Genomic DNA, 11,949 nt, shown 5'->3' with positions numbered 1-11,949 from the left:
ATAATATAAAAACATACAACATAAAATGCTATTTTCCTCAAAATGGGTATTTTTCTAAAATGGCAACTCTAACAATATCAAGATTAAAGCGCGAAATTTGAAATGACTCAACAGAAATACTCTCATTTAGACTTAAACTACAGCTTCGAAACGTTTTAAAAATGACAAATTATACGCATCGGAATAAAAACATTATTTCTATAATAGAAGTATATATGTATATTTTTTAAAACAATTTTGGGCCAAGTTCAATATGAATATAAAACGTATACGGGGTGCGCTGTCTGTAGTATATTAATGATTACGATTACTATTTAGGAATTCCATTACTATCTATAGTGGCGCCCTCTCTGTTGCATACGCGATGATGAGTTGTTTTTACTTTGGCGCCATTCATATTTTGACGGATTGCTGGATATCAAACATGAGTTAGTAATATGTTTTGTTGTACTGTTTGTGAGTATTGTATATGAGATGAGTGATATAGAGAATTCAAAAACAGGATACATAATTTTATAAAGTAATATTAACCGTTAGTGGCATTAACTCTATGTGGTATTGTTAAAAGGATAACCGCACGGCTACATAAATAAAGTATGTAACTATTTTGAATCTGACCCTCAATATTACCAAAGAAAGAAGTTTTGTAATTGGCAAATGGCTTTGTTTGAAACTGTATTTAGCGGTGCGCTAAATTTAAACATAATAATTAATAATTGTATCCTTCACGCTTCATAGTTTTTAGTAAAATAAAAGCAGTAGACTTTAACTCACTTTAATATAAAGCTACCATAATAATAATTAAGAATAAAATAAACAATTAATACTCTTCATAAACGGTGATTATAGTAGACTCTACACACGCGAATTTGATTTTCTTCGTTTATTCCAAATTATTTCACCGAGAAAAGCAATTGTAGCCAAAACCACTCCGAAGCCGTACAAAACAAATACTCCCTGAAACATATATTTACATAACATTTATTAACTTTATGAACTGAAACATAAGACATAAGTGGGTTTAAAATGTATTTATTCGCCTATAGATGAGACAAATGTAAATTTAAAATATTTTAATATTAAAGATTTAATAATTAAAGCATTATATGATTATAACCTTAAAACTTACAAGAACAAGGCGGAAACTGATAGGTTCTATAGTTTCGACATCTCTCTTGGATCTTGACAATTTTACCTCAATCTGCACCTTGTAATTTAGTAGGCTTAATGCAATCTGTAAGAACGGATACAAATGTCATAATTACGACTTGAAATGCAAAATAGAATATGGACTTCATTTGAATTAGTCTAGTCGCTGTCAAATATGTCCATATAGGGAAAATGGGTCGATATCTCTTGCAATATGCGATAGCGATTAAATTTTCACGTTCTAGAAGAAGAAGACGAGCACAAAGCGTTTTCCTTTCCATCTGACTATGAATTAGTTGGAGACATTCATTGATAAGGTAAAAAGATAATTATTGTGAAAGTAATAATTTCATCACTTCCCCACAGATGAACCAACTCAAAAACTTTTTTAATGATTATCACAGAATTGTTTTTTAACAACAACAACATATAGTATGTTATAGCTGACTATAATATAATAATTATAATATTATAAAATATATATTTTCGATTTATAAGATAGTATCCGGTTCACGAAACACCTAAAATGTCACAAACCGTCAAAGAAAGATTGATAGAATACTTTAAATATTGAAACAATTGCTATTCATAGTTGATAGTTTAGGCTCCTTAACTCAATTTTAACCGAACTGATGCCTTTTCATGTACTTTGCTAATATATAATTTGTAAACGTAATCGAAACTAAATTCCTAATTTATTCTCATAGAGAATTTTATTTTCGACCTACATTATTATTTATATACCTGAAGTTCCGATACATAACACAAACTTTGTTAGCAAATCTTTCACTGGGTGGATTAATGCTTTGGAATTCCCTTCCTGAAATACCTACTATCGGCTTCTTCAATATTGTCTTTCAAACTCTCCTACAGTATTCCTATCAGTATTACATGTATCCCTCTGTGTTAGTTAGTGTCGCTATTATTATTTTTATAAACATTCTAGAACTTAACATTTTTTTTCTGTGTTGGTAAGTTATATAGTTGGTGATCTAATTATGTTAAAAAAATTATATTGTAATGTTACGAAGTGTTAATAAATAAAAAATAGGTTTATCAGTTATTTGTTGTCTTTATAAATATTAAGATTTACAATTGACAATTCTATTGTTTATTTCTACAGGAGAGAAGCAATTTCCAAGTCCGCCTGTTTTTCAATTTAACTTTATTGTTAATTATTGTGCAAAAACTGTAAATAAATATATTTATTTTTCTAAGAAGTACCTGTCTTTCCCAAGCTAGCATTAAACCACTCTCATGTAACCTGCCAATATGTTTATTCATTTGAAGTGTGTAAGGTGAGCTCTTTCTCATCATAACCACACATAATTCATAGTAGAAATCTTGAACTAGAATTGTAAAGTGATGAACTGCTTTATCGTCGATGTATTCTCCAATTGCGAAATAACCTGGATTATAATAATGAATCTAAATCAGTTAGTATAAGAAGTATAACGTTATTTACGAAAAAAAATTCATACCCGCCGGTAGTCTCTCAACACTGTAAGCTACCTTTCTTGTAAAACTTAGACGTTTCAACTCTTCCGGCTCATAAATGTGGAACTGTCTAACTAGCTGCTTGATTAATGGCTGAAAATAATGCTACGTTATTAAGCTATGAGGTACATAAATAATCAATTATGTAAATGTTGTTACAAATACAAAAAATCAAATCGCTTTGTAAGTCACTGCCGCGCACTATATCTTTGTGGAAGAAGCTGCCAATAGAGGTAGTGACCCCTTGTTCCATAATAAGAGTATTCTTTCTCCGCAAATAAATGCGTAAACTCGACTAAGTATATAAAAGGTAACCTACGTCTTGGGACGCTGACAACGAAAACACCCATGCGTCATGAGTGGCAGCCCAAGTTACTTTTCTATCCACCATATCTTGGATAGTGTCAACAGACGGTTCATATCTGGGTACTGTGAAAGTAGATGCCAGTCCACCACCGTAAGCATTATCTAACACCAAACCTGTGAGCATCATCCATCCTACCACGCTACGAATCCTCCACGACTTGAAATTGGACTCATTTTGAGACTGTAAATAATCGTTTCGATTAGTAGGTTAATTAGTATAATAAAAATTCTCAACAAAATAAATACTAGCACGGCAAACAATAGAATATTTATTTTATCAAATATTATTAGTTCTTACTTCTAGTACTTCTGAGCGCCAGGGGTTGATGATAAATCTATGTAAATGGCGTATAACAATGGTACTGACTTATGTTCCCAGTGAAACATTAAACTAACAAAGACTGGTGAGAAAAACCAGTACGTTTTTAAAAAAAATGTATTAAATTTAACCTGCGTGATCATGATGCCGAATGTCGTCAGAAAAATTTTCTTCGCTGAAAAATGTTGAGCCACGAACAATGAAAACGCTTCATAAATGAACGTAAACAGCAGCCCTACCCACATATAAATACTGAATGGTAGTAGTGGCATTGTCCAACTTGCTAAAAGTCTAAAAATTAACAATGATAAAAATCTAACATAATTTATACCGAAGTGTAGTTTATATGATGAAGCTCATTTAAGAATTCAACGTTTTCTTTTTAATACATACTCATTACGAAAGAATTTAAATTTTAATAAATAACAAATGTTTTGTTATATAATACTTTAATGTTCGGAGATGAGTGAGCATAAACTCGTATATTATTACGTAAGTTTATTTAAGTAAATTATTTGTCATCGCACAATTTAATGTCAGAGCTAAAATGATTGCATATTCTAAAAGTGCTGATATATTATTATTACCTTGGAGATGGAGCTATGCATGTAACAGAGGTACGTACACCATAACCGGAAAAATCCATATAAAGAAATTCCTCATACCAAGAATATAAAGCAGCTAAAAAAGTAATATAACCAATAATTACATGAAATCTATGTAGTTTAACTTCACAAGCTTTAAAAACCACTTTGTTAAAGGTTAATTCATTCAATTACACTAACTTAATAAAATTATATTACGAAATCATCGCTGTCTTAGAATAAATCCTTTTTAAGAAAACACTTTTAACGGATTGAAGCTATGTATTATATTGTATTGAAGCTAGTATAAACTTTTAAATATTTTACATGATTTTAAATTTTTCCAGACGTTTCGCGTGCTTTTATAATTTTAAAATTATGTAAAATAATTCTAATTTTATAATAATACATAGCTTCAATCCGGTAAAAAATTGTTTACTTTAAATGTTTAAATGCTAAGTTAACAAAAGACAATACTATAAATCCTATTGAATTAATCGGAGAATCAACTATGCCTTATGATGACTCATCATAGATCCCATTAAAATGTATATATATAACATACTACTAAAGGTTAGTAATTTTATTTTAATAACACGAGTACAGGGAACGTACACAATAAACTTACTTATTCCAAAATCAGCACGATCCTCAACTACATTACCAAGTACACCCAAACCTGTAAAATTCTCGTACACCTCACCCCATTCTTCACCGTTATCACCTATTATTTCTATGGTGCAGTTAACCCACCTGAAGAAATTATTATTAGTATTATGTAGGATTACTTGAAATTGGATTGCGTATTTTAGAGCATACATACAGGTTAGTAGAAGTTCAAAAGGCAGTAATAGGTAGCTCCCAATAGTTTTAGAATGTGAGTTGATATTGGCCTGTCTTTTCTAATACAAAGATATTAATCTTCTATCTTAGCAAACGTCTTATAGAGTATTAACAAACTCCTTACCTACAAAACTCGTCCATTAACCTGATCTCAACACCATCTCGGCCGAGGGGCACTATTTCAGCCTCCAAATCCAAAAGTACGTACGGTGTATAGGTAAAACAGGTTACTTTGACAATTTTACCATCCAACTTAGACATATCATGAGGAAATAGGTTCGCATGTTTTTCAAACGCCGAACAAGAATTCCAACGATCCAGATATACAGGCATATCGTTTTCAACTGGACCAATAAATTTATGCGTAACCAAATCGAATGTTTCGCAATGAGTCGAAGGAGAAGGCAGCACCAGAAGAAGATTGACAACAAAACTACTTTCTTTCATTCTCAACACATCTAGAAGCGAATTATCCTCAGTATTGTTTGATGGTAACAAAATTATCTTTCGGTCACTTCGCCTTAAAAGACCGCGGTGTATTGCATAATCCAAAGCGGAAAAAAATCTTTTAGGTTCACTTATTTGCACGATAAAGTCTGAACAACCAGCCTCCGATGCATCCAGTATTAGATCCCCAAGGCTCTGATTCAAAAGGATATAGCGATGTGAAATCTGTGGTAAAATTTTCAACGGCGTTTCAGTTATAACTGTTGTACAGTAAGAAGTTTTGAGATACTGGTCTACTAATGTTTGCAAAAGTAATTCAATAGGAAGAAAAAAATCGGGTACCAATAACATGGTGATCCATAGAAGAAACACAATCAGAATGGCAGGTTGCAAATAATGTAAGGTTCTAATACATAAATATAGTTGATTGAAAGTTTCAAAGAAATAAAAACATATGTTTTATTTATAATACCGCTGGTATATAGGTAAATTTGTGGTAGTTCCGATAAAATTGCTTAGATATATTGTTTACTTTAGAATATGTATTATGTACCGCAACCGATTTTTAGTTTCCTGTTTTGACACGAGAGACCCTTTTATTACTTTTGCACGAAATTTTATTCACTTAAAAATATTTTTATTACAACATACACGTACATTGTAATAGTTTAAAATAAAATTAGAATATATTCTTTCTTACCCTATTTTCGTTTTATTACTTCATTGAACATTACAGAAATTACGCATATGAAGCTTTAAAACAGGAATGGTATAATTAATACCATACTCTTGACTCTACATTTCAAGTGAAACAACAGTAGTTATACGGAACACCGTTTATAATACAAAAGTAGTCACAAATAAAAGTATCTATTGTGAATAAATACAAACATCAAAGAAACAAACGTAATTACGGTTAATTTTATTAGCAAACACAATTAAAATTGGTAGTTATTTGTACTATCGGTAGCTAATTGGTATTTAAAAATTCTTTTGATTAGCTTGATTCTTAATAAACATAACATTCTAAATTTATCCTAAACAAACAATATTTGAAAACGAGCACTACAGTTAATGTATATTATTGTTACGCGACAAAACACACGCGGTAAACTGCTTAGCGCCACAATTCCTTGGCGGGATTGTAGCGTTGATAGTTTTGATACTTGATTTACATTAACAGTAAAATATCCAAAATATTTTAATCGCATTTATCACAATTTACAAGGGTTATGCAAAAGTAACTAATATCTAAGAATATTACGGAATCAAAGGATTTTTTTTTCGATCATTAGAATTCATATATATTAAATTATAATTTACAAATTTTCTCTTATTATACCAGCTTTAAGTCCATAAACAGTATTAAAAACTTTAATCTAGAAAGTATTAAAATCATTCCTTCCGTATCCTGTGATATCTTGTGTGGTCCTGTTTTCTTTTAAGCCACATTTAACACCAAGTGAAATAACCTTTTAATCATCAAATACTTTTTTCTTTTCCTCACTATTTTTAAACAAGCAGAAATGCTTGGCTTTTTATACTACGTCGAAAAAGAAGAAGATTTTTATAAATTATTTATATTTTTAATTTCAATTAAAATAGGTCTCATTAATTATACCTGCATCAGGCTCCTTAGATAATTTATTAAATAAATTTTTATAAAAACTATTTATTACGTTTCGATTAATTTTGTAAGTGTTTTTTTTTTTCGTTTTTGTACACCGCAAATCACTGACATTTATAACAAATATCTAACAATCTTTTAACGCGATGGCATATTGACGGAAAATCACTAAGATTTTCATATCCAAAGTATTGCTTTGCCAAGACACCGTTTCCTTTCTCAAAGAATACCTTAAAAAGCTGAAATTCAATACTGTTTCTAAGTAGTTCATAATGCCAAGTTGTTTTAGCTGTAATAGTTTGGTGACAAATGACACGTTGCAGTATACGTAATGGGATATAGCCAATGCCGCTACTTTTTAACATGTGTATATTTTCAAATTATTTTAACGTATTCGTTTCTAAGCGGCGGTTGTCAGCGTGCATGCAAAAGAATCTTCAGGACCCGCAGCATCCTTGAATAGACAGACCTCGGCAGAATAAAAGATCGCGCGGCCGCCCACCGACTAGGTGGATTAATGATATCGTCAAGAAGGTTGGCAATGGATGGAGAGAAACCCGTCCAGGGCGTACGGGAGGAAATTGAAGATGGTCTATGTCCAGATGTGGACCAGAGGCTGATGATGATGAACGGCTTCAATAATATAGTACTAAAGAAATCCCCTTAGTAAATACATGCGATTTTCTGATTTCTTATATTTTTTTTTCAATTGAATTTAGAAAGAAAGAAAAATGGTATGTAGAGTAAAATGAAAAAGTGCACACTAGGATTCCCTATGTCGTAGGTAGCTAGTCCCTTCCACTTGACATAGGTAAATCTAAACACTTGACATAAATTATATATAACATTTACTATAATGTTGCCCAAGAAGAATTGATTTGAGTTTAAGACATGTTTAGAAAATGATACCTTTGATCAAAATTTTGAATCGAATGTGAAAATTTTGTTAAGCTAAATTTCTCTTGAGTTCTTTTTTATTTTAAAGTAAAAATTGGGCTATTTTTGTCAGCACAAATCAAGGAGGCTGTGTACATTAGTTACTGAGGCAACTTTTGACATTTATATAATCAAGCTGTGAACCCATACGAGCAGCACTACTAACTATTTAATTATAAGTTTATAATAATACATAGCTTCAATCCGGTAAAAAGTGTTTTCTTTAAATGTGTAAAAGCTATGTTAACAAAAGACAATACTATAATAACTATTTAGCAAAAAACCTAAGGAAACTTAAGGACATTAACATTGTAAGGTCGATTTCAGTTAATTAAATGAAATGTAATTGTCTGACGTAGTCTGTATCACACACGCATCCTTTGACATGAACCCAATACCTTTAAAAGGATGTGTGTGTGTGTGTGGTGTGAGGAGTATAAATGAAAGCATAAAACATATTTATTCATCACCTTGTTGCTTTACTATTTCCATAAGTCTGCTGTAACTCGACGTGTCTTTGACTGTGACGCTTTTAAATGTTTAATTCTAAATCTATAATATATATAATACCTGTACACAATACCTAACCAATACGCACCTTATTATCGTTTTGTTAGGTATTGTGTATTTTCTTTTAAAATCCCCGTTTGGAAGTTGTTAGGAAAAATGACGTGTTTTACATAGAACGCGAATTACCACCGTATGAAACTTAAACTATTTTATTAAAACAACCCAGTAATAATTTTCTAATCCTTCTTCCTTAATCTTGCGCTTGATATTTCAATGGCATCTAGCCAGTGTTTAATTTCTTCTGGACATTCTGGTCTGCTCTCAGCTCCCGGGATGTTCTTCAGTAGCGTGTCGGCGTCAACATTTATCAGATTCTGACGTGACAGCACGATAGCGCGGACAAAGCCATCGAATGTAACGAACTTTTGTTCAATGAACATAGTTTTGTCTTCCCAGTACAACAACTGAAAGAGGAGTAAATGTTACGTGTAGAACATCAACTTATTCAAGGAATTGATTTATTTTCTACAACAATTAAGACTATTGGACAACAACTTACACCTAACCAAGAGAGAGATAACAGTCATAAGAAATATTGGTGAGATTATAAACGATAACAAACAGGCTCACCTGATGTTAAGTGATACCGCGGCCCGTGCCAGAAGGCTTGCGAGTGCGGCCGACTTTTTAAGAATCGGTACGCTCTTTTCTTGAAGGACTCTAAGGCGAATTGGTTCAGAAATACTTTAGTGGGCAGCTGGTTCCACATAGTGGTGAGCGGCAAAACTGCCTTAAAAGCGCTTAATTGTGGAACGTCGGACGTCCAAGTTTTAACGTTGAAATCAAGTATAATATATAATAAAAAGTTGAAATTTTGTTTTATTTAGTATTCAGGAAAAGCGAGCTGTTTTTGTGGGGTAGCCTTGCAATAAATAACTAAATTAAGGCAAAACGATATCCGCGAAGGCAGCTGAAATATATAAAAGTTATATACCTCCACGGTTCGAATGAGTTTGTCATTAAAAAATGGTCAGGATTCTTATACCATATGACCTTATTAACACATTAAACTAAAACTTCTGTAACTCTTAAAATCAAACGACAATAACTAAATCTAATAGAAACAGAAATCCTTTTTGGCTATTATTATTATTTGATTATATTTACTTCAAAGGAAAACAAGCAACTTCGAAGACATGCACTTAAACTAAAAAACGTAAAAATCAATGGCAGCGCCTTATTGAACTCTCCAAATGGGGTAATCTATGGTATAAACTCTAAGAATGTGTCCTCTTCACCGAATTCTTACAAAAATAAATAGTTTTTTCCCGCATTAGCCTTTTTGTACGTGCTAGTGTGTATTTTTACGAATATATGCGCAAATATATTAATGACAAAACTCGACGTTTGGAGTGCTTTGAAGAAATCATGGTTAATTCATAAGAACGTATTATATTACGTTATTATTGTATTTTCTACATGTCCACGTAACAATCTCAACCAATTATCTATCTTATACCACTACTAATTAAGTAGTTATTTGAATAAGCGAAAATACCTTTGTTTCAACTTTGTATGGTGTGAATATAGGAATCGTTCGTCGATATCTAATAGTGGATGCACCTTGCAACGCGTGCCCGTCGACTGCTTTAATATTTTTGTAAATTCCAGTAGCGTCATAGAAGTGGAACCTGGCAAAGTCGAGTTCTCGTACGTATCGCGCATTGTTCATGTGTCTTAGGAAAATATCTACATCTTGAGTTGTGCAAAAACCTGAGAAACACAAAAAGAATTGTATTAAGAAAACCTACTATACTCATATTTAGTTATAAATTTTTTGACCTATAGTCCGTAGTTATTACTGATGTATCTAACATGTATGTACACTATAAAACACTTTTCCTAAACTCATAAAAACTAAATTATACGACTTTGAACTAAATTACTAATGTATCTCTCTTCATACTAGCGAACCACAATTTGACAAAAAGAGACGAAATGGTACTTAAGATAAGTGGTTCAACTGGACTAATTTTCTTTCAAAAATAAGGTTTACTTATACATTATATATACATATATTGTATAATAACTGGAAAATCATCGCGAGGTGGAACGAGAGGAAGAATTTGGAGGAGAACTTTTCTCCGTCGGAAGTCTAATACTATTCTAAATATAAATGACATGGACTGTAGTTCCTTGCACTAGTAGTCGACTAAACGCGATTATTATTTATATACAATATTATATACATATATTATTATAATTTCAATGTTAAATGTATTCCATTACAATATAAGGCGGAGTCCATTGTTAAAATAGGAAGCCATTTTATACGTGATTTTAAAGCAAAGTATTGAATATTAATTTATGAAATGATTGTTTGAACTATTACACTAATTACTGTAGAACGACTTAATAATAGATTGATGACTACTAAAGCAATTCGTTAAATTGATCCGACTTAATATACCAACATTATTTTACCTCTCCAGAAATGCGTGGATAGCCATATCCTAACTTTTTAAATTTAAAATATGATTAAAATTTAAAACATCTCGATATGACATTTCGTTTCCAAGAATTTTAACAGTAAGTTAAATGATAAAAATGATGTCTATTTTTATAAGTAAAAAATTGTGTAAATGAAAACAATATATAAGTCGATAGTCTTAAAGACACAATAGATTTTACTTAATGCAACATAGTGAATAAATTAACAACATAGACGTAATCAACATTATATGAACAGACTTAATAGGTACCTAATATGCTTGTTAACTATTTGTTCAAGAAAACACATTTAGTTACCTAGAAAATTAGAGGTTTGAAACCTTTGAACTATAAATTTTTTCTCGTTTTTACGTTGAATTACGTGCAATTGCATTTTTATGACTTTGTTGTATTTGACAATGCACGAAAGATCTAAATAATATTGTTTAAGTGTCGCTTTAACAAATATAATAGTTGATCAGTATAGAGTAATTAGAGAAGCGTTTAAAACCGGAAACTTTCGAAAAAACAGAGAACCTTGACCATAAAATTTACTGATGTAAGATGTGTACCGTGTTTAAGCTTCTGTTTTGTGTGGCTTCAAACTTTCCCGAATTGCATTAATTATCTTTAAAAAATATGTAACCTTATTAATATAGTTGAAGTAGTTACTAATTAAATTGAACTAGATATTTAATATAGAAAATTTTACCTAGATCATGTTATAAGTTACATTACATTTCAAATACGTACCATAAATTGTAGTGGAATCCTTTATACTGCATTTCTTCTTGAACAATCTTCCAATTCCAATAGTGAAAGCGATTCGTAAAAAGTAATTAACATCCCAGAATATATAGGCTAAAGCTATAATAGACACGATAATGCTGTACATTTTAATACATTAAACTTGTACGATACTACAAACAAATGCGAATCAACTGACGTTAGCTGATAAAAGGTCTTTGCGCGCGATGAAAATCGAATAATTCATGTCATGATGTCATTGAACCGGCAGCCGCGTGAAGTTAACCACAGACACTTAACTTTAATCACGTTGGACCGTTGCTGTAATGCAAAATATTATGAATATGGTTTTCGTGTACCACGTTATTATAATTGTTTTATTTTAGTAAAAAATGTTAGCTGAAGGCTGTTTAATATAATTTTTATAGTATTTT

General features: G+C 31.2%; 3 protein-coding genes across 5 annotated transcripts; all 3 read right to left on the bottom strand.

Moving 5' to 3' along the window:
• Positions 1 to 765: 765 nt before the first annotated feature.
• On the bottom strand, positions 766 to 4,751 carry LOC123707029. 3 transcript variants are annotated; one of them, XM_045656780.1, is made up of 8 exons: positions 4,544 to 4,751; positions 3,919 to 4,012; positions 3,463 to 3,622; positions 2,966 to 3,193; positions 2,631 to 2,739; positions 2,374 to 2,558; positions 1,130 to 1,234; positions 766 to 957 (listed from the first exon to the last, which is right to left on the bottom strand). In XM_045656780.1, the coding sequence occupies exons 1-8, from the start codon at positions 4,734 to 4,736 to the stop codon at positions 856 to 858; spliced, it is 1,176 nt and encodes a 391-aa protein (XP_045512736.1). In that variant the 5' UTR covers positions 4,737 to 4,751; the 3' UTR covers positions 766 to 855. The 3 variants fall into 3 exon arrangements, with proteins under 3 accessions (XP_045512736.1, XP_045512737.1, XP_045512738.1); XM_045656781.1 differs by lacking the exons at positions 3,919 to 4,012; positions 4,544 to 4,751 and having other exon boundaries at positions 3,463 to 3,705; XM_045656782.1 differs by lacking the exons at positions 3,463 to 3,622; positions 3,919 to 4,012; positions 4,544 to 4,751 and having other exon boundaries at positions 2,966 to 3,289.
• A 100-nt stretch (positions 4,752 to 4,851) lies between these two features.
• On the bottom strand, positions 4,852 to 8,088 carry LOC123707030. Its single transcript, XM_045656783.1, has one exon. The coding sequence runs from the start codon at positions 5,554 to 5,556 to the stop codon at positions 4,879 to 4,881; it is 678 nt and encodes a 225-aa protein (XP_045512739.1). The 5' UTR covers positions 5,557 to 8,088; the 3' UTR covers positions 4,852 to 4,878.
• A 383-nt stretch (positions 8,089 to 8,471) lies between these two features.
• Positions 8,472 to 11,742, bottom strand: LOC123707031 (protein THEM6). The gene is made up of 3 exons (XM_045656784.1): positions 11,522 to 11,742; positions 9,837 to 10,051; positions 8,472 to 8,742 (listed from the first exon to the last, which is right to left on the bottom strand). Exons 1-3 carry the CDS (start codon positions 11,661 to 11,663, stop codon positions 8,515 to 8,517), a joined length of 585 nt encoding a protein of 194 aa, XP_045512740.1. The 5' UTR covers positions 11,664 to 11,742; the 3' UTR covers positions 8,472 to 8,514.
• Positions 11,743 to 11,949: the final 207 nt, after the last annotated feature.

Source organism: Pieris brassicae, chromosome 3, assembly GCF_905147105.1.
Source record: "Pieris brassicae chromosome 3, ilPieBrab1.1, whole genome shotgun sequence".
NCBI classification, from domain to species: Eukaryota; Metazoa; Arthropoda; class Insecta; order Lepidoptera; family Pieridae; genus Pieris; species Pieris brassicae.
This window is presented reverse-complemented; position numbering and strand designations above follow the sequence as displayed.